Source organism: Tiliqua scincoides, chromosome 1, assembly GCF_035046505.1.
Source record: "Tiliqua scincoides isolate rTilSci1 chromosome 1, rTilSci1.hap2, whole genome shotgun sequence".
NCBI classification, from domain to species: domain Eukaryota; kingdom Metazoa; phylum Chordata; class Lepidosauria; order Squamata; family Scincidae; genus Tiliqua; species Tiliqua scincoides.
Window position 1 is genome coordinate 271918565 of NC_089821.1, and position 20604 is coordinate 271939168.

The 20604-nt window shown below is 45.4% G+C and overlaps 1 protein-coding gene across 2 annotated transcripts in view; it reads left to right on the forward strand.

Moving 5' to 3' along the window:
• EML6 (EMAP like 6) overlaps window positions 1-20604 on the forward strand; it is a 184535-nt gene that overhangs the window by 63485 nt on the left and 100446 nt on the right. For both annotated transcript variants that reach the window (XM_066611920.1, XM_066611921.1), the window contains exons 6-8: window positions 1161-1296; window positions 7399-7600; window positions 17566-17703. In XM_066611920.1, coding sequence (XP_066468017.1) covers window positions 1161-1296; window positions 7399-7600; window positions 17566-17703 — 476 coding nt within the window. The remainder of the gene's footprint in view (window positions 1-1160; window positions 1297-7398; window positions 7601-17565; window positions 17704-20604) is intronic.

The following is a 20604-nucleotide window of genomic DNA, read 5'->3' on the forward strand; positions in this document are numbered from 1 at the left end:
TTTTCTCAAATACATGAGCAGGCAATTGGCACTTCTCTCTCCTCCTCTCTCCCACCCACCCCCTCCCACAGGGACATTCCCCCCCCATCTCATAATTGCAGTTAGCATCTCTCCTACTATCCCTCCTCTCACTGGTCCACACATTCCAAAGGTCCAGAATCACTTGCCTCACATTCCCCCCCCCCCATTGCCTGCTCCTGTATTTCAGAAAAAAGTGTGACTAGTAGACACTTTGCCCAATCCTAGGCATGTCTACTCAGAAGTAAGTCCCATTATAGTCAATGGGGCTTACTCCCACAAAAGTGTGGATAGGATTGTGGCCCAGCGCCCCTCCTCTGAAAGGCAAAGGCAAGGCAGGGAGGGTCGCTTTGGGGAGCTGCAGGCAACTGTGGCAAGGAAAAGGGACTTTTGTGGACCCTCAGCTAGTCCCTTCTTAGGCTGGTGGCCTCAACAGACTCGCTCACTTCCTACCTGCTTGCCTGCCCATCTTTCTCACTCCGACCAGACCTCTTCCAGGCTTTTCTGGTTGCCCAATCAGCAGCCAGGGCAGACAAGGGACTTGATACCCAATCCTAGGCATGTCTACTCAGAAGTAAGCCCCATAATAGTCAATGGGGCTTACTCCTAGGTAAAGGAGGATCGGGTTGCAGCCTTCCTCTTGCTCACAGCAGGAGATGTAAAGCAGCCGCAGCTGCTCCTTTTTTGCTGCTGCGTGAGGGTCAAAGCATCCGCTTCTCCTGCCCATGGCTGCTGCCTGCCTCCTCTAGCCCCGCGGCACACCTGAGGCTGCCTTGTGGCACATTAGTGTGCTGCGGCACAGCGGTTGAAAACCACTGCTCTAAAGGCTAACAAGTTTTGGGGCCAAAGGAAGCTTCTGTGGGCCAGAATCTGCTTTGTCAGATACATGAAGGAGGTAGGTAAAATGAGCACAGAGTAGAAAAACATAAATAATTACAAAGTGAGGGGAAAGGTAAAGCAAATCTAAAGGGAGCCACAGGTATGTACTGGGAGGGGGACTCTTGATTTGAGAGCTTCTGCAGTCAGTCTCCAGTGCCTTTCTCTCTGCATCCTGCTACTGCCCTAACCTCATATTTGCTGAAGCATGTGTCCTTTAAAAATGTCATGATCAAAGTTCAAATCTACTGTGTTTTAATTAACAGGCTGGAATTTTTAGTATGTATGCTTGTGAGGAAGGCTTTGCCACTGGTGGGAGAGATGGTTGCATCCGGTTATGGGACACTGATTTCAAGCCAATAACTAAAATTGACCTCAGGGAGACTGAACAAGGTTACAAAGGTAATGAAACATACTTTTCTTACTCAGGTTTGCCCTTAAATAATTGACGTTAGTGTCACATAGTACAAGATATGGATGTGTTTACTCCTTTTTCTTCCCTAACTAAAAAGCTGTTCTTTTTCCTCGAAGTCTGAGTTTGGAGCCGAATTCTGAGCTCGCACTGCCGGCATTTCACCAGCGGTGAGTGTTGCAAATGTGCCATAAAGCATGTTCGTAGTTCTCAGCATCAGTCCAGCACCCGTGTTAGCTCAGCACCGGCCAGCGCTGGGCTAGTGCCATTGGAGCACGGGTGCTCTGCCACTTGGCAGTCACCCAAACCATGGGGTGGCAGAGAGGTGGGAGGAGGCATTCCAGGGTGGGGGGAGGCAGAGGGAGGGCGAGGAGCAGGCAGAGAAAAAGCGTGCCAGGAGAGGGAGTAAGGCAGGAGGGAGGCAGGACCAGTGGAGCTCAGCTCCACCGCATCCTGAGCCTCCATGTTGGGTCCACCACCTGACATGGAGGCTCTTGATTCTACAGTGACCCAAGGGTTGTCGCAGAACTGAGTAGTTCATTGCAGGGCTACTTACCTTACCTGGGGGAAGGGGAAGAAAGTCCTCTTCCCCGAGGAGCTGCCACTGGCTGCCCAGTTGTGCTCAGGATGCTGCAGCAGCAATTTTTGGCGCCCCAGCAAACCCACGCTCTAGGCAGCTCAGGATTGGGCTGCCCTATTGCCATGTTCCTGAGGAGTCAATAGTATTCACTGCATGCATGTTTGCCCTCTAGATATTACTTCTGTTTTCATTGTAGCAGCTTTCAACACTAAGAGCGCAATCCTAACCCCTTATGTCAGTACTTTCCAGCACTGGCATAGTGGTGCCAATGGGCCATGTGCTGCATCCTGCAGTTGGATGTCACTCACGGAGGTCTCCTCAGAGTAAGGGAATGCATGTTCCCTTACCTCAGAGCTGCATTGCCCTTATGTCACTGCTGAAAAGCACTGACATAAGGGGTTAGGATTGCGCCCTAACTCTGTTTGCTTCGTAAAATGGCATAGGAAGGACAGCTGCAAAGATTGGTATTTCAATGGTTACCAATAGTAGTGGTAACTATTCATGTAAGTTCTTCATAAATGTAATCAATAACATGTTGTGCAGCAAGAATCTACTCAAACATTGCTAGAAACCCTCTTGTGGGCTAACAATATCAATCCCTTCGCGGATCCTTCATACATGGTGTAGACATAAGAAAAAGCCAAGCCCAGGGGCCTCCCCTTCTGGCTTCTGTAGTAAGGTGTAATCTATTCAGTATATTAGAATATTTCTGCATTGAGAGAGGAATACATCTTTGAGGTTTCAAGATATTATGAAACAGATTTAGGGCGCAATCCTATCCTGCACTGGAACAGGCAAGCCAGGAGGCTTGCGCTGTGTTCAGCAAAGGATAGTGGCCATAAGCAGCTCAGCCAAAGACAAGGGGAAACATTTCCTCTTACCTCCAGGTAAGGGCTGCTGGCCCCTATGGGTCTCTTTAGACTTGCGCCACCTCAAGAGGTGGCGCAAGTCCAAGGAGAGCGGAATGGCTTGAAGCCGCCTCATTCTCCCTGGGAACGGGGGTTGTAATCCAGCATAACTGCCAGATCCCAGTCCAGTGGCGTCGCTAGGAGAGTGCAGGGGGTGCGGGCCGCATTGGGTGACGCGCACAGGGGTGATGCGCACTGGGGGGTGACACGCCAAAATCACAATGGTTAGGCGTAACCCCATCATGTTATATACAGTTGGATGTGGAAGTTCGAGGAGAATGCAATGCAGAAACCCAGAGTGAAATATCTCCTTTCTATCAAAAGATATGGCCAAAAAACCAGAGAACAAAAAAATGCATGGAGCCCTACGGAAAGTGAAACTGAGCCATATTGCACGTTTACTCGTGAGTAGGCGAACTTGCCTTAGGCTGTCGGAAAGGGCAGGCTGAGAGGAATCCAACAACACCAGAATGGTCCTGATCCAATGAATGCAGTCCCCAAAAACACCTGAGAAGGAAGTCCCTCCCTCCAAGCCGATGAATGTATTGAGCACTATGGAAAGCGAAACTAAGCCTCATGGTCGCATTTACTCATGAGTAAGCAAACATGCCTTGGCTGGTGGTCAGGCCAGGCAAAGGGGAATGTGAAGCCACCAGAATGGTCCTGATCTGATGGAAATGGAGCTCAACAAATGCTCCAGAAGGCAGCCTCTCCCCCCCCCCCCCACTAAAAAGGATCAAAACAGAGGCTTCAGCTGATAAGGTAAACTTTTTTGAGACTTGCAAAGCCAGGTGGATCCTGACAGTGATCTGGTTGAAACAGAAGTTCTTAACTAGTCACTGGGTAGGGCTGAAAACCTTACTGATTTTGGACGGGGGGTTGTTATTGCAGACAGACTTACAGAGGAAATTCACTTGGTGGAACAGTGCTGGCTTCTGCTTATTTATTTGTTTTACTTTAATTATTTATACTTATTTATTTTAATTTGCCTGATGATGTCACTTCCACCATGACATCACTTCTGGTGTGTCTTAGACAGATTGTCATTCTAAAAAGTGGGTCCCAGTGCTAAAAGTTTGAGAAGTGCTGCAATAAGTAAGTTGACACCGGGGAGGGGGGCGTCTGTGACACCACTATTGACCAAAATCACTAAAATCACAATTTGGAAGAATAATACCATCATGTTATATATCAATCAATGTGTAATTTCATGCAGAATGTGTTCTTTCAAAAGGTACAGCCAAAAAACCAGTGGGGGTGGAGTGATGGTACATCACCTCGCCCACCACATTGGGTGTTGCCCCACCCACTGCATGGGGGGTGACACGCTGGCATCTCACACTGGGTGACATGAACCCTAGTGATGCTACTGTCCCAGCCCCATCTCCCACTCCCTGCCCGTCTGCCCCCTGGGGCCTCCCACCACCCACCCTCCTCCCCAGGAATGCATTCCTCCCACCTCCCCCAACCTACCTCACAGCCTTGCATCAGCATATCCAACCCAATGCAAGGCACTTGGAGGAAGCCACCATGGAGGCTGAATTCAGCCTCGATGTCTCGGCTCCGTGCGCCAACACAGCTTCCTCCTGAGGCCGTGGGACTTGTGTCGGCCCATGGGCACCTTTGGATTGTGCCCATAGTGTAAGGAAAATAAATTTTGATACTCTTCTTGGTTTCAGTGCTATATTTTCAGATTAGATATTTTCTTATGAATGAATTAAGATCACTGCAATTAAGATAGCTTACTCATTACGAACATCTTTTAAGTTAAGAGGGGTAATGGAAAGGCACATTTTCGTAAGTTTATCAGATCCTGTTGTCAACCAGATCAGAAAGAAAATTGTAACAAGAACTTGTGGGCAAGAGATCTAGAAACTGAGGTGGGGATGAAATATGGGTGTCAGTTTGTAGGATATCAACCTTTTATTTCACATACTCACCAAGAAGCTCTGAATAGAGATGTCTGTAGATGGTACAGTGTTTTGACACCCTATAGGATGAACAGAATGGTGAGAGTAAGTATTTTCAAGTGCTTGTTGTTTACTGACATCTGCAGAACATGCTTTTGTCAAAAGAGGGTGGGAAAACCTGTTCATTCACAATGACTGGATATGTTTCAGGTGGGAGCAAACAAGCACATTTGGGCTGTATCTCTTTGAAGTGGGACCAGAATACACTTCATAAAGTGAGAGAATATGTATGTTGCCCTTCCACATACTCATAATGAGCTGGTTGTAGAGATCTTTGTTGTTTAAGAAATACTTGTACAAATTCATAAAGAATCTTTTGAGTATGTTGGAATAGTTTTCAGATTCTACACATTTTGGAAGGCTTAGGAGGGTGAGAATCTATTGCTGTGAACATGGAAGAACAAAATCTTGCTTTAGAATGATAAGCAGCCTTAGGGTGCCATCATTTATTTATAAATGTCATTTACTCCTAAGGTGCTATTTGTAAAGGCCCACCAGTTATTGTCCTTCAGGGGGTCTTAAATGCAAGTTAAGTTATTGAGCTTAAAGAAATTTCTCATTACTAGCTCATCAAATCAGTGTTATTTATTAAGAGAACACTTGGAAGGAAGCTTACAAGTTCAAAGAAAATGGCAATAGGAACATAAAATTATATACCATCACTTCTAAATGGCTAATTAGGGTAGAATTCCATTTGCTAGACATAACTTGGTTTTTCAGGGCATACAGAGGGGAGAATTGTGACTGGGGAAGAAGCATGTATACATATGTTTTAATGCCTGCATAAGGGCCTGCACACATGGATTCAAATTGCATGATCCATACACTCGATTTTTCTCATGCACTGATCACATGACTGGGGGCAATATATACGGGTGACTGCTGTTCATGGAGGATAGATGTGTCAGTGGCAATTATACCTGAATGGTATCTCTATGTTCAGAAGCAATATAACTCTCTGAATATTTATTGATTTGCCCTCTGAATATTTATTAATTTGATTTGTGTCCTTCTTTGTGTTCCTCCCAGAGGCCACCCAAAGCAGCTTATAGAATAAAAGTATAAAACATTTTTAAAAATTGCAAAACATCATTAAAACATCATTAAGGCTTCATAAATAAAACACAAACCCGCAGCTGTCACCTCTTAATAAAGGAATAAAAGTGCAAATCCTGCAAAATACAAATCACTTGTAATGCAGCCAGTTGCCCAAATCACAAAAATTGGGTGTTGTCAGCAAATATTAGCTATAGGATTGACAATGGGCGGCAGCTGTTGCTGTCATGTCTTGCTTGTGGGTTTCCACCAAGCATCTGTCTGGTTCACTGTTAGAGACAGGATTCTGAAATTGATGAACCCTTGGCCAGATCCTGCAAGCTTAAGTTCTTCTGTGAAGGATTTAACTGTGTCTGAACCAGGAGTTCAAATCTAAACATGTCATGGAGTGATTAATTCTCTATAAAACATAAAAACCTGTGGTTTTGATGAAATATTGAGATTAAAATTGGTTTTATTTGCCTATTTTGGGAACTGTGGCACATCTGTTATACAGTAGAAGAGTGCTTGATCTGATGAAACAGATTGCTAGCCTGCCAGCAGCAAGAATGAAATGTTCTGCTATGCTCATACATATGCGCTTCATTAACATAGCCTGTGCTGGTAAGATAAAAATGGGTATTTGTTTCCTTATCAGATTGATAAAGACCTGTCAATTACAGCTCCTAAGAAAGAACAGATTGTACCTTTGTATAAATTAAACTTTGGCTGCTACTCAAGCTGAAGGAGGAAGAAAAAATAGTATGTTGTGAACAACTGTAAGGCAGACAATTGCCCAAATGACAAAAATTGGGTGTTGAGTCAGAAAATCAGCATCAAATGTTATCCAAGGGCCAAACTACAAAGTATATTAAACATATAGTTTGATCTTGGGTATTTTTTTCTTTTCTTAATAGTATTTACAGATATGGTGGAGGGAATCAGAATTCGGATTCCAAATCATTAAAAAGTAGTTTGAATCATTTTACCTTATGTTTTAGGCCCACTGAAAATCTCTCTCACACACATATCTCTCTCTCTCTCTCTCTCTCTCTCTCTCTCTCACACACACACACACACACACACACACACACACACACACACACACACACACACACACACACACACACACACAGAGAGAGAGAGAGAGAGCAGTCCTGATGAGAATCAGGGGCCCTGCAATGGTTTTTTTTTTTGGGGGGGGGGGTGTTTTGAATTTAAGATACACTTCAGATTGGAAGCACTTCTCAGAAATGCATTTGCAATCATATCTAGTTTAACCTTTAATGAATCATTGGTTTGACAGTGATTAACTCCGTTTCCAAGCTCTAGCAATTTTTAAAAAATTTACTTAAAATCTATTTTTAATGTTGTTTTCTTTAATAAAGTACGCTGAATATTAGCCGGTGGAGTGTGGTTATGCTATATGTATGATTCAGCCAAGATAAGAAATTTAATTCCTATGGCTTTCAATAGGACACAGTTACGCACACATGCTTAATTCTCTTTCATTTAAAATAATGAGATTTAAACATATTGCATTGTTTATGTGATTATGATTTGTTATTGCTTTTTAAAGAGTATTCATTTCTTTCTCAGGTCTGTCCATCCGAAGTGTGTGTTGGAAAGCAGATCGACTTTTGGCAGGAACACAAGACAGTGAAATATTTGAAGTGATAGTGAGAGAAAGAGATAAACCAATGTTAATCATGCAAGGCCACTGTGAAGGAGAACTCTGGGCTCTGTCAGTACATCCCAAGAAACCGCTGGTTGTTACTGGCAGTGATGATCGATCTGTGCGGTAAGACAAGAGTATTCTTATGACTGCTGTCCATGAAATTTCACCGTAGAAAGGGAGGTTGCAGCTCAGGGGTAGAGCATATACTTTGCAAACAGAAAGTCCCTTCTTCAGTCCTAGCATCTCCAGGCTGGGCCAGGAAAAATCCTTGTCTAAGACCATAGAGAACATATGTCAGGCAGAATTGATAACATTGAGACAGATGGATGGACAGTAGTCAGACTCAGTAGAAGCATCATCACATGTTCACACTACTATAATGGGCAGACCTTGTTTTTTGCAAGCACTAATCCTGGGTTTAAAATACTAAGTATTGGTGATTGATGAAGTACAAGAATAATTTTTTTAAATTCATACATTCATTTGTTGTTCAACTTTGTTAGTCCAACAGCAGGTCTTCAAAGCAGGTTTCCAAATGCTGTTTCTGTGATCCTTGTCTTGAGCAGGACAGCATGTGTGATCAAGCCAGATGCAGCCTGCAACCAATGCAAAAATATTTCTTTGTTTCTTAAGAATCTAAGAGTCCAGTCCTATCCCTTGCCACACTATAGTATGCAGCTGTGCCAAAAAGGCACGTGCTGCATGCTATGGGGGGGGGGAGGCTGGCAGCAAATGGAAAATAGCTACAATTTTACTTTCCCCCACATAAGCCTGTAGGCAGCCAATAGGTCCCCTTGAATGTACAACAGGCATTTTGGTGGTGTATGTGCAAGGAAAGAAAAGGAGCAGAAAGGTTTTATCAAGAGGGGTTAAGATCTAACATAAGAACAGCCCCACTGGATCAGGCCATAGGCCCATCTAGTCCAGCTTCCTGTATCTCACAGCGGCCCACCAAATGCCCCAGGGAGCACACCAGATAACAAGAGACCTCATCCTGGTGCCCTCCCCTGCATCTGGCATTCTGACATAACCCATTTCTAAAATCAGGAGGTTGCGCATACACATCATGGCTTGTACCCCATAATGGATTTTTCCTCCAGAAACTTGTCCAATCCCCTTTTAAAGGCATCTAGGCTAGACGCCAGCACCACATCCTGTGGCAAGGAGTTCCACAGACCGACCACGCGCTGAGTAAAGAAATATTTTCTTTTGTCTGTCCTAACCCGCCCAACACTCAATTTTAGTGGATGTCCCCTGGTTCTGGTATTATGTGAGAGTGTAAAGAGCATCTCCCTATCCACTCTGTCCATCCCCTGCATAATTTTGTATGTCTCAATCATGTCCCCCCTCAAGCGTCTCTTTTCTAGGCTGAAGAGGCCCAAACACCGTAGCCTTTCCTCATAAGGAAGGTGCCCCAGCCCCGTAATCATCTTAGTCGCTCTCTTTTGCACCTTTTCCATTTCCACTATGTCTTTTTTGAGATGCGGCGACCAGAACTGGACACAATACTCCAGGTGTGGCCTTACCATTGATTTGTACAACGGCATTATAATACTAGCCATTTTGTTCTCAATACCCTTCCTAATGATCCCAAGCATAGAATTGGCCTTCTTCACTGCCGCCGCACATTGGGTCGACACTTTCATCGACCTGTCCACCACCACCCCAAGATCTCTCTCCTGATCTGTCTCAGACAGCTCAGAACCCATCAGCCTATATCTAAAGTTTTGATTTTTTGCCCCAATGTGCATGACTTTACACTTACCGACATTGAAGCACATCTGCCATTTTGCTGCCCATTCTGCCAGTCTTGAGAGATCCTTCTGGAGCTCCTCACAATCACTTCTGGTCTTTACCACTTGGAAAAGTTTAGTGTCATCTGCATACTTAGCCACTTCACTGCTCAACCCTGTCTCCAGGTCATTTATGAAGAGGTTGAAAAGCACCGGTCCCAGGACAGATCCTTGGGGCACACCACTTTTCACCTCTCTCCATTGTGAAAATGGAGATCTGGCATGCCTGACTGCCATCAGATCCTTCCCTCTCCCGACATGCCCCCCTGGTTCCTCCCCCAACATGCCATTTTACTCACCTGCATCAGAGCAGGTTGCTGGCCTCAGCAGTGGCCTTCCACTGCTGCTTTGCAGTGGCGGCTTGAAAATGGCCACCATCTGCATGATCTTCACACCATCAACCAATTTATGGCAGCAGGACACTGTTTTGCTGCTGTGAATTGTATATTAGGGTTGAGCCATAAAAGAATTAGCTGTTGTATTCCCACCTCTTGCAGACTTACACTCTAAATATATGGACTATTTTCCCCCCCAGAAATCATGTTAGAATGGGAATATTAGAGAAGTGCTGCTACTAGGAGCACTGCCACTGCGAAACTGGTGGTGATGATAAAACAGATAACTGGAGGCATTTTGAGAATGTCTTTCTCACATATCCAAATTTCAATCTCAACATTCTCACAGGAGAACTTTTGACTCAACTCTGTAGACGTATGAGGGGAAAAGAGTAAGGAAAGATTGTTTAGTAACCCAGATGGAAGTCTTTTAGTTTGGCTGGGATATTCAGATACAGGTTAAGCCTACTTATCCTTGCATTTAATAATAATAATAATAATAATAAACTTTATTTCTATCCCGCCCTTCTCCCTAAAGGGACCCAGGGCGGCTTACAACATATTAAAAACAGGTTAAAACATAATTTAACAAACAGATAAAAACATATTAAAAACACGTTAACAGAAACCATAAAAACAGTAGTCAGATAAAAGTCAGAATAAAAAAGAGCGTAAAACAGCAGTTCATAGAGGAATCAGGCCTGTAAAAAAACAACTAAAAGATGTATAAAAGATGTTAAAAAGGCCACGAAGTCAGAAGGCTTGTTTAAACAGCAGGGTCTTCAGGCCTCGCTGAAAAGTCTCAAGAGAGGGAGCCATTCTCAAGTCAAGGGGAAAGGAGTTCCATAATGTTGGTGCCACTACTAAGAAGGCCCTGTTTCTTGCCGCCGCCCCACGTACCACCTTAGGCAGTGGCACTTGTCAAAAGGCCTTCTCTGATGACCTGAGAGGACGAGCCGGATTGTACGGGAGTAGGTGATCTCTAAGATACCCTGGCCCAGAGCAGTATAGGGCTCTATATATCTGCAGATCTGGCTCAACACAGGTCCGCAGGACCCTCATTGGGCAGATTTGGAGCCTCTGAAGGCTCTTCTGAGCCTCTGTGGCCTTCACAATGCCTTCTAAGGCCTCTGGGAGACCTTAAAAGGTAACTTCCAGTTTTGCATCAGAACTGAAAGTGACATTTTAAGACCTTTTAAGTCCTTAGGAGGGCCTGGGAAGGCTTCCTCTGTCCTCCAAAGATGTATAATGCCTTAAAACGTCACTTCCAGTTTTGATGCAAAACCAGAAGCAACCTTCTAAGGCCTCCCAGAGACCTTAGAGGCTTCCACAGGTCTCAGAAGTGCCTCTGAAGGTGACTGAAGCACAGCTCGGATCCCCTTTGGAGGCTTTAACGGTGATTTTTTATCCATTTTTTACTAACTGCTGATTTTTTATCCATTTTTTTGTACCTGCAGAGGGCCCAGGATCCCCCTGGATACCAAGGCACCACTTGTACTTATGCATCTGTCAAATAATCAGGGATGTCATTTAATAGTCCACCACCACTGTGGTTGCATTTAAATTTTTCTATTTGCATTTTTGGTTTTATAAAACCAAAAGCTTTTAAGCTAGTCATGATATGTGATACAGCTTTGAAAATTATTTTAGTTTCATATCATTTTTCTTACAGCAGGACATGCATTAAACATACTGAAAAAAACATCAGTACAGCTTCTAGCATCTGAAATCTTTCCTTTCTTTGCTGGTACAGTTGCTAAGTAACCCTTTGGGGATGCAGCAGTCAGTAGAGACCTCCAATAAATAAACACAGGTGTCTGGTAGAAGAAACTGGAATTGTACCAAGAAAGTAGAATAGTTTGGAATTGGTGTAATAAATGCAGACTTTGGACATTTTGATGCAGGGTGTCAAACTCATTTCATCTCGTGGGACAAAGAGCGTTCTTGGCACCTGCTGAAGGCTAGAAGTAACATCCTTAAACAAGAAGTGATGTCATTAAGCAGATGATGGTCACTTTGTTCTCACCCAGAAACTCATTCTGCAAATGGCAGAAGAGAAAATGTGCAAATTTTCTCTTCATTTTCTCTTCATTTTCAGGACATGAGAGAGCCCAATTACCATGGTGAGAAAGCCCATTATCATGCAGGTCGCTCTTTCAGTAGTGGTGCTTCTGCTTCAGTGTCACTTAACAGCTCAGCAGCTGAGAGGTGGTCTGCAAAGTGATGCCTTGGCAGACGTGGTACTGCTGAAAGGGTGGCCTATGTGATAATTGAGCTCTACCAGCACTTTAGCAGCGTCTCCCTCTCTCACTCTTCACGGCTTACCCCTTACTACGTAGTGTTCTTGCCTTCTGAAGCCTCCTTTTGTCTCTCCCTCCCAGAGCCAGAGCAGAAGTGGTGCTGCTAAAAGGGTGGCACTGGGAAAGCCCAATTATAACAGGAGTCAGATAAAGAGCTTCCAGGAGCGGACCATATATTTGACACCCCTGTTCTAAGGAAGGTGAAATGGGCTTCCTGTCCTTCTGAAAAATGCATGCCTCTTTTTCTGGTGAAAACTTTTCAACCAAACTCTGAATTGCAAGAATTGACTTGCAATTGTCTGCCCGCCCTTGGCTGCTTGAAGCCTGGCCTCGACTGTGAGATCTCCTGGGGGAGGCCAGGTCTACCCAGAATTTGAAGTAGCAGGTAGACCTGGCCTCTGTCTTCCCCTGGGGGAAGCCAGGTCTACCTGACATTTGAATGCTGTTTGTATGGGACTGTTTGTATGACTATTCAAATATTTTTGTTTCCAGAAAACAATTGAACAATTGTAGAGGAAAGGCTACAACTTTGGGGGCTCTTTAATCTAGAAAAAAGTCGACTGAGGGGGAAAACATGACTGAGATGTGCAAAATTATGAAAGGGGTAGATAGAGTGAATGGAGGGATGTTCTTTTCCCTCTCACATGACACCAGAACCAGGGAACATCCACTAAAATTGAATGTTGGGAGAGTTAGAACAGACAAAAGAAAATATTTCTTTACCCAGTATATAATTAGTCTGTAGAACTCCTTGCTACATGATGTGGTGATGGCATCTGGCTAAATGCCTTTAAAATGGGGTTGGACAAATTTTTAGAAGAAAAGTCCATCACAGGTTACAAGCCATGATGTTGGAAACCTACCTCAGAAGGCCAGGTATAAGGAAGTGACCACAGGATGCAGCTATCTTGCTGTTTTGTGTGCTCCCTGAGGCATCTGGTGGGCCACTGTGAGATACCGGGAGCTGGACTAGATGGGCCTTTAACCTGATTCAGTAGGGCTCTTCTTATCCTTCAGGAGACATGTACTTATTTGTCAGGATCACTAGTGTTTTTGAGCAGACCAATTCACTCATTCTTCACGTTGAATGACAGTTCTTATAAATAAGAGGGCAGGTGTATGTATTCAGTATGAGTACCAAAGACATACTGGTACATTTTCCTTTGGCAATTGTTTATAATATCGGGATCTAAACCTCCTTCACCTGTCATTATTTGTCTTGCACTGTCCATAGGCCCTCATACTGAGGAAACTGGGAGTAGGAGCTTGTGCTCAGTACGCGTAACTATAAGCAAATACACATTTGAAATGAGTTCACACTGCAGGAAACTCATAATTGGCCATGTGTCACATGTTATTGACCTCTCTCATGTGAGATATCTGGTTTGCTGCATTCTGGAAAGCAAAATGTTGTACTTGATTGACGTTTTGTCTGATTCAGCCAAGTTTTTCTTATGTTTTTATTGTGCTGATAGACAGTACACTCCTGCCATTGCATGAGTAGGAGCATGTACATACACATCTTTCCTGACTCATCTTCTGCCGCCTTTCTATCGTGTGTGTGTTGGGGGGGATCAGAACATCTGCAACAGCTCTAAAAATGTGATTTGAATACTATTTTAAATTACTATTTGAATTGCACATTTGGGCAAAGTTTAGACACTCCCCCCATGTGACTGCGTGGGAACAGGATGGTGCATGGTAGGGAACATGTTCAAGTACTCCTCCTCACACTTATCGGAACCATCCCCAAATCTTATTTTCTTCACCTTCTCGGGCTGAAACTGTACATTGTGGAGATAATGTGATTGTTTCCAAGAGCAACAACACCACATCTTGACTTGGGAGCTGCAGAGCTCTTGCTCTTGGCGGCTGTCTGAAATTTTCCACAATAAATTGACATAATCTTATGAAATAGAAGCTGCAACTAGATATTATGAAGATCTTGTGGCTATTGCCAAAAGCATCCCGCACCCTCTTCTCCCTGTAACAATCTGTAATCTAACATGCATGACATGACATCATTGCATTGTGAGTTTTCCCAGTCCAGAGTCAAGTAAGTGAAGTGGAGACAGAGAAATTTGCAGCATGGTTACATCATGTGCATTTTAGTTGTTACTAATTTAATACAGGGCTACTGATTTCAGTATGATGTTCTTTAAAATGCAGTTTCAGCCTGTTTTATTAACAGCGCAATCCTAATGGCATGTTAGGTTGGTGCAAGTCCCTTGCACCAGACCAGGAGGGTCACAAACATGCCATAAAGCACATTTGCACCTCCTCAGGAGAAAGCTGCGCCAGCACATGGAGGTGTGCTGGAGCACAGAGGCTGCCTCCAGCCTCCATGGCAGCTTCCCCCAGGTAAGTTGCGTCGGCTGAGCTTGGCCGACGCAGGGGTCTGGGGGACTGGGGAGGAGGCAGGGGGGAGGCATTCTGGAGTGGGAAGAGGGCAGGCGAAGGGCAGTCCCAGGGTTGGGTAGGGGAGCAGAAGGTGAGACTGGAATCCAGCTGTTATGCCGGATCCTGAATCCCGTTCCTGAACAACACGGATTGGCTTCAAGCTGCTCTGCTGTCCTCGAACTTATGTCACCTCAGGAGATGGCACAAGTCCAAGGAGACTCATAGGGGCTGCAGTGGCTTACCAGTTTCCCCTTACCTCTGGCTGAGCCACTTTGGGCACTTATGCTGCGCTGGATACAGCGCAAGCCTCTTGGCTTGCCTATTCAGGCACAAGATAGGATTGCACCCTAAGATTTATGTCACCTTATTTTTTCCTGTTTAAATTTGGGGTCTTTCTCTGTTGTTCACCAACAGCATGGGAAAATGTAGTTAGGAGTTCCTGGAGGCCAAAGTTAGGCTGCAAGGTAGGAAGCTTAATGCCAGAACCCCAAAGATAGCATTCTTGGAAGTGCTACCTATTCCACCCACAGGCCAGCTAGGCAGGCAGAGCTCAGGGATCTCAGTGCATGGATGAGACAGTGGTGTCCAGAGGAGGGGTTTAGATTCATTAGGCACTGGGGAACATTTTGGGACAAGCTGGGCCTGCGCGAGAGGGATGGGCTTCACTTGAACCAAAATGAAACCAGATTGCTGGTGCTTAAAATAGTTTTGGACAGATTTCTGGAGGAAAACTCTATCACAGATTACAAGGCATGATGGGTATGTACAGTCTGAGATTAGCTGGTCACTCATTCTGAGGCCAGGCAGGAATTTTTTTCTGTCATCCGTATTGGCCGTTTTTTCATCTACCCCAGACTGGCAAGGGTGGGAAGGTATATTCAGTGGGTTTCATTCAGTGGGTTTCATGTATGGAAAATTAGTCATTGTGTTTAATAAAGTATCACAAGTTAAACCCAACTGCAATCTGGTGTCTTCGCTGGGGGTGTGTGTGTGAGTGTAAATAGAATGCTAGCTTCAGGGAGGTGGTAGCAAGATGCAAGTGTCTTGTGTGTGCTCCCCAAGGCATCTGGCGTGCCACTGTGAGATACAGGAAGTTGGACTTGATGGACCTGGTCCTGATCCAGCAGGGCTCTTCTTAAGCTTTTATGCTGGTTTATTTATATATTTATTTTTTACTATTCCTTTCATTTTTAGACTGCTGGTCTAGGGGAACCGCTTAGGCCAGTGGTATTCAAACGTGGGGCAATCATGCACTGCTTCCAGTTTAGCGGAGCAGGGTACGTTCGCTCCGCTGTCACCTTCCCTGACCTGGGGAGCCCTGCGAAAGATCGCGCAGGGCTCCTTGCACCCCTGGGGGGGCTACAGGGGGCTTGGGCAAGTGCACCAAGCCCCTGCACCCACCTGAGCAGCGTGATCCTGGGGATCATGCCACTGCCTCCCCCTGCCCACGCAAAGACTTATGCGGGATTCAAACTCCCTGCGAGTTCGAAAACCGCAGGCCTAGGCTGTTCTTGATTTTCTCCACAGGCTCTAAAATAAGGGCATAATTACATTTGTCAGACTGTCATAATTTTTAATGAAATTAAATTCCTTCAAACAACTCTTACATTAGAGCTGATCTAATGGATTCAGTGTGCCACTATATTAGTCCAATTTGATGTTCAGTATAATTCTGTTTCATAGGAATACTAAGGAAGACAGTTTCCTGGGAAAGGAGCCTCTCCCTATCACTTTAATAATCTTGAGCAACTGATAATAGCAGTTTTTGTTGGCTGAATGGTAATTTTATGATCTTCTGATTAAGGCCTTATCTATACTTTGCGGTGTGATTTACCTACATGTATTTTTTAATTTATTTTCCACATTTTTATACCATCCTTCCTCCAAGGAGCTCTGGGTGGTGTACATAGTTCCTTCCTTCCTTTTGTTCTCACAACAAGCCTGTGAAGTAGGTTAGGCTGAGAGATGGTGACTAGCCCAAGCTCACCCAGGAAACTTCATGGTTGAGCAGGAATTTGAATCTGGGTCTAAGTACAACTTTGGAACTACTACACCATCCTGGCAGGTTAGCATAAGCAACTTTTATACCCCTTCTCCCAAGAGCAGCCCCTTTCTTCTCTTAAAAAGCTGCTTTTAGGATCAGAAAACAGGGTCGGATGAGAGATAGAGAGGACTGGAGGGGTGAATCCAACAAAGTTTGATTATTGGCACTTTTTGTAAGTGAAACTCTGTTCCCAGATGTCTTTGCCCAATTTTGGGTAATTTTCCCCTCCCATCCTATTTCTGATGTTCCCTAACCCTGAGAAACAGCTTTTCCTGAGGCTGTCGTAGGGGAGTGGAGAAAGTTCTTTGCCTGAGCATCCTTCCACTCGTGCAATGTTTGGGTGCAGACCATTCTGTTTTTTTACATTAGTAGACTAGTTTTCACTTAGGATAGATAATCAGTTCAGCCATACACTCCATACATCATACAGGTGTAGTGTTTTGAGGAGTTCTTTAGTGTGATGTCTTGGACAGGGTATTGGCTCTGGTAGGTTTGTAGGTTGTAGGTTTTTTTTTTTCTTCTTCCAGACAGTTTAAGGTGGTATGATAGGGACATAGCTGTCCCTGATGTGTGCACGCATCCCATTGTCATCTTTTCTGTTTGGCAGATTATTGTAATGCTTCTAAAGTCTGTGAAGTTGTTTGCTCAGAAATTGCAGTGGATCAAAAGAAATCACTATAACTACTATGAGAGGCAATGGCATTATCATGCCACCTGCAACAGTCTGCTTCACACTACCTTAGGAACGAATATTGTCTACTTTAAAACAGTGGAGGGAGGGGAAAACAGTGAACCTGCCCATACATCCTGGTCTCCACGAAGGTTGCCTCCCATTGGGTTGGAGGACACTTGGATAGCACATGTCATGTACACATCTAGTTTGACCCTTCACATGCCAACTACAGCACCAGATTAAATTCTCTGTTAAATCCTGCAATTTTTTTGATCATATTGAGCAATTCAGTGCAAAATGCTAGAATATACTGATTTATTATATTGTACTGTCTTTTTACTCAAATAAGACCTTTTTGTGAATTCATTAAGCTCAAAGGATATAGATTCTGTCATTTGAGATTAAGGAAGTGGAAGAAGGAGTATAATAGCCAAGAAGAGCTATATGTAAAATCTAGACAAAATATTCTGTTGCCAAGAAAAATAATAATAAATGACTCTGCCATGATAAATGGTCTTCTTTGGTCCTTTAATTCTTATATAGCTTATGGAGCCTGGCTGACCATGCCTTGATTGCCCGCTGCAACATGGAAGAAGCGGTGAGAAGTGTATCTTTCAGTCCTGATGGATCTCAGCTGGCACTGGGAATGAAGGATGGTTCTTTCATTGTCCTGAGAGTAAGGTAGGAGAAGAAGAAAGTAAACTCTAACTGCAGTAACCCTCTTTGAGTGCAAAGACCAAATTTATCTGAAATTGATAAATGTGATTTGCACTGTTCTGTGTATCCCTTGTGTGTACGGGGGGCTCTCATATCTGTGGATCCTGTATCCATGGTTTCAGTTATCCATGGATGTGAGGGCTCCCCTCCCCTGTGCCCATTAAACCATTTTTAAAAGTTACTGGGGTGAAAACCAGCTTGCTTAAAAAAGCAGCCACTACTTCCTGTGCACACTCCTCCATGCACCTATTAAACTATTTTAAACACTTACTGGGGCATCTTCTTTAAGGCTGCCTTTAGCAGCCGGGAAAGACACAGCAGTGAGGAACTAATTGCTGTTCTCTTTAACCATTCCAGCTGCTTATAGAGAAGGAAGTGGTGTTCTCCTTAAGCAACCAGAATGGTTAAAAAGAACACCAGTGAGGTCAACAGGAAGACCTCACTGCTGTTTCTTTCCTGGCTACCAAAGACAGCCTATTTAAAGAAGGCACCCCCAGTAAGTGTTTAAAATAATTTAATGATCTGAAACAGAACTCCCACAGACACCGGGGCATACCTGTATATGTGCTGGCTCCTGCCCATCCTGTCTGGTAAAACAGACCAGTTTAGAGCTTGCTAACTAAATGAAGGAGGTGTAAACACTTCACAGAGAGAAGACCAGATTCTGACTGTTTTGAAGAAGGTAATTTATCCCCCCCCCCTTTTTAAAGCCTTCCCATGAGTCCTCCAATCACACCATTGCCCAGTCTTCCATATGTACTTACCCAATTCTCCCATAAGCTCAGATAATCACATGAAGCCTGGTTTTGGATGTTTCAGTGTTTGAGAGCTCTTAAATTTGTTGTACTGTCTTGATTGTTACTGATTTTAATTTTTTTATGATGATTTGATTGTCATTATATTCGGAGATTCTCCCCTTTTGTTTGAGGCTGGGGAGAGTGGAGCAATAGTTATTTTAATAGCCGAGGATCTGCCTGCAGGCCAGTCTCAGAAGGTGGGCCTCGCCACATGTCTGTTCACTCGGGAGGGAGCTCAGGGGAAGGGAAGGGTGCCACTATCAAGAGTGTGACGGGCCAGGGGAGATATGGTGGTGGGGGTCGGACAGGCCGTTACAGGAGAAGGAGAGTTCATCGTAGGCAGATTATCTCCCCTTCTGGTCCTTCCCTCAATTCTCGGGTACTTGGTGGTCCTGGCGGTGAGTCCCTGGATCTGAAGCTGCTGCTTTTGAATGCCAGGTCGGTGAATAACAAGACCTGTATCATCCGGGATGTGATCCTGGATGAGAAAGCCGACCTGGTATGCATTACAGAGACCTGGTTGGACGGGGAGGGAGGCGTTAGTCTCTCTGAACTGTGTCCGCCAGGTTTCCAGGTGTTGCAGCAGCCAAGATTGCAGGGACGGGGAGGGGGAGTTGCAATGGTCTATCGTGAGTCCATCTCCCTTACCAGGTGCCCTGTCCAGCAGTTTGCCGGGTTCGAGTGCCTGCATGTTGTGTTGAGAGGACCGGACAGGATTGGGATTCTGTTGGTGTACCGCCCGCCCTGCTGCCCAACAGTCTCCCTGCCTGAGCTGACTGGAGTGATCTCAGGGGTGGCATTGAAGGCCCCCCGCCTGTTAGTGCTGGGGGACTTCAATGTTCATGCCGAGGCCCCTGTGGCAGGTGCAGCTCAGGATTTCATGGCTGCCATGACAACCATGGGCCTGTCCCAGAAGATCTGGGCCCCGACACATACAGCAGGACACGTGTTGGACCTGGTGTTTACAGCTGGGCATGGGGGCAATGATCTGGAGGTAGAGGAGATCAACATCACTCCGTTGTCATGGACAGATCATTTCCTGGTAGGGTTTAGGCTTGTTGCGACTTCCTACCTCCGCAGAGGCGGGGGACCATTTTCTATGGTCCGCCCCCGGAGGCTAATGGATCCTGAAGGCTTCCTGAGGGCCCTGGGGGATTTTCCCACTGCCAAGACTGGTGCCTCATCTGTGTCCCTGGTCGACCTCTGGAATGGGGAAATGTCCAGGGCTGTGGATGAGATTGCTCCGGAGCGACCTCTGCCACGCCGCAGACTCGGAGCAGCTCCTTGGTTCACTGAGGAGCTGCGAACGATGAAGCGGCAGGGCAGGCGTCTAGAGCGACGGTGGCAGAAAACTCATGATGAATCCGATCGGACACGGAGTAGAGCTCATTATAGAGCCTACTCCGTGGCGGTGGTAGCAGCGAAGAGATCGTTCTTCTCTGCTACCATTGCGTCTGCTGATAGCCGTCCGGCAGAGCTGTTCCGTGTGGTGCGGGGCCTCCTCCATCAGGCCCCGCCAGTGGACCAGGAGGAATACACGGTCAGCCGCTGTGACGTGCTTGCCCAACACTTTGCAGATAAAATTGATCGTATTCGTCGCGACTTGGATGCCACATTGACAATGTCTGTTGATGTCCCCTTGGCAACTGCTTGTCCAGTATTGTGGGATTCTTTTCAGCTTGTGCAGCCTGAGGATGTGGACAGACTCCTTTGGAGTGTGAGGCCGTCTGCCTGCCTGCTTGACCCTTGCCCAGCTTGGCTGATTAGAGCGGCCCGGGGGGGACTGGCTGAGTGGACGGGGAGGGTGGTCAACTCTTCTTTGATGGAGGGGACATTGCCGCTCGCCTTGAAGCAGGCAGTGGTTCGCCCCCTCCTGAAGAAGCCCTCCCTGGATTCCACTGTGTTGAATAACTATCAGCCAGTCTCCAACATCCCGTTTCTGGGCAAGGTAATTGAGCGGGTAGTGGCGTCCCAACTCCAGAGGGTCTTGGATGAAGCGGATTATCTGGATCCTTTTCAATCTGGTTTCAGACCAGGCTTTGGGACGGAAACTGCCTTGGTCGCCTTG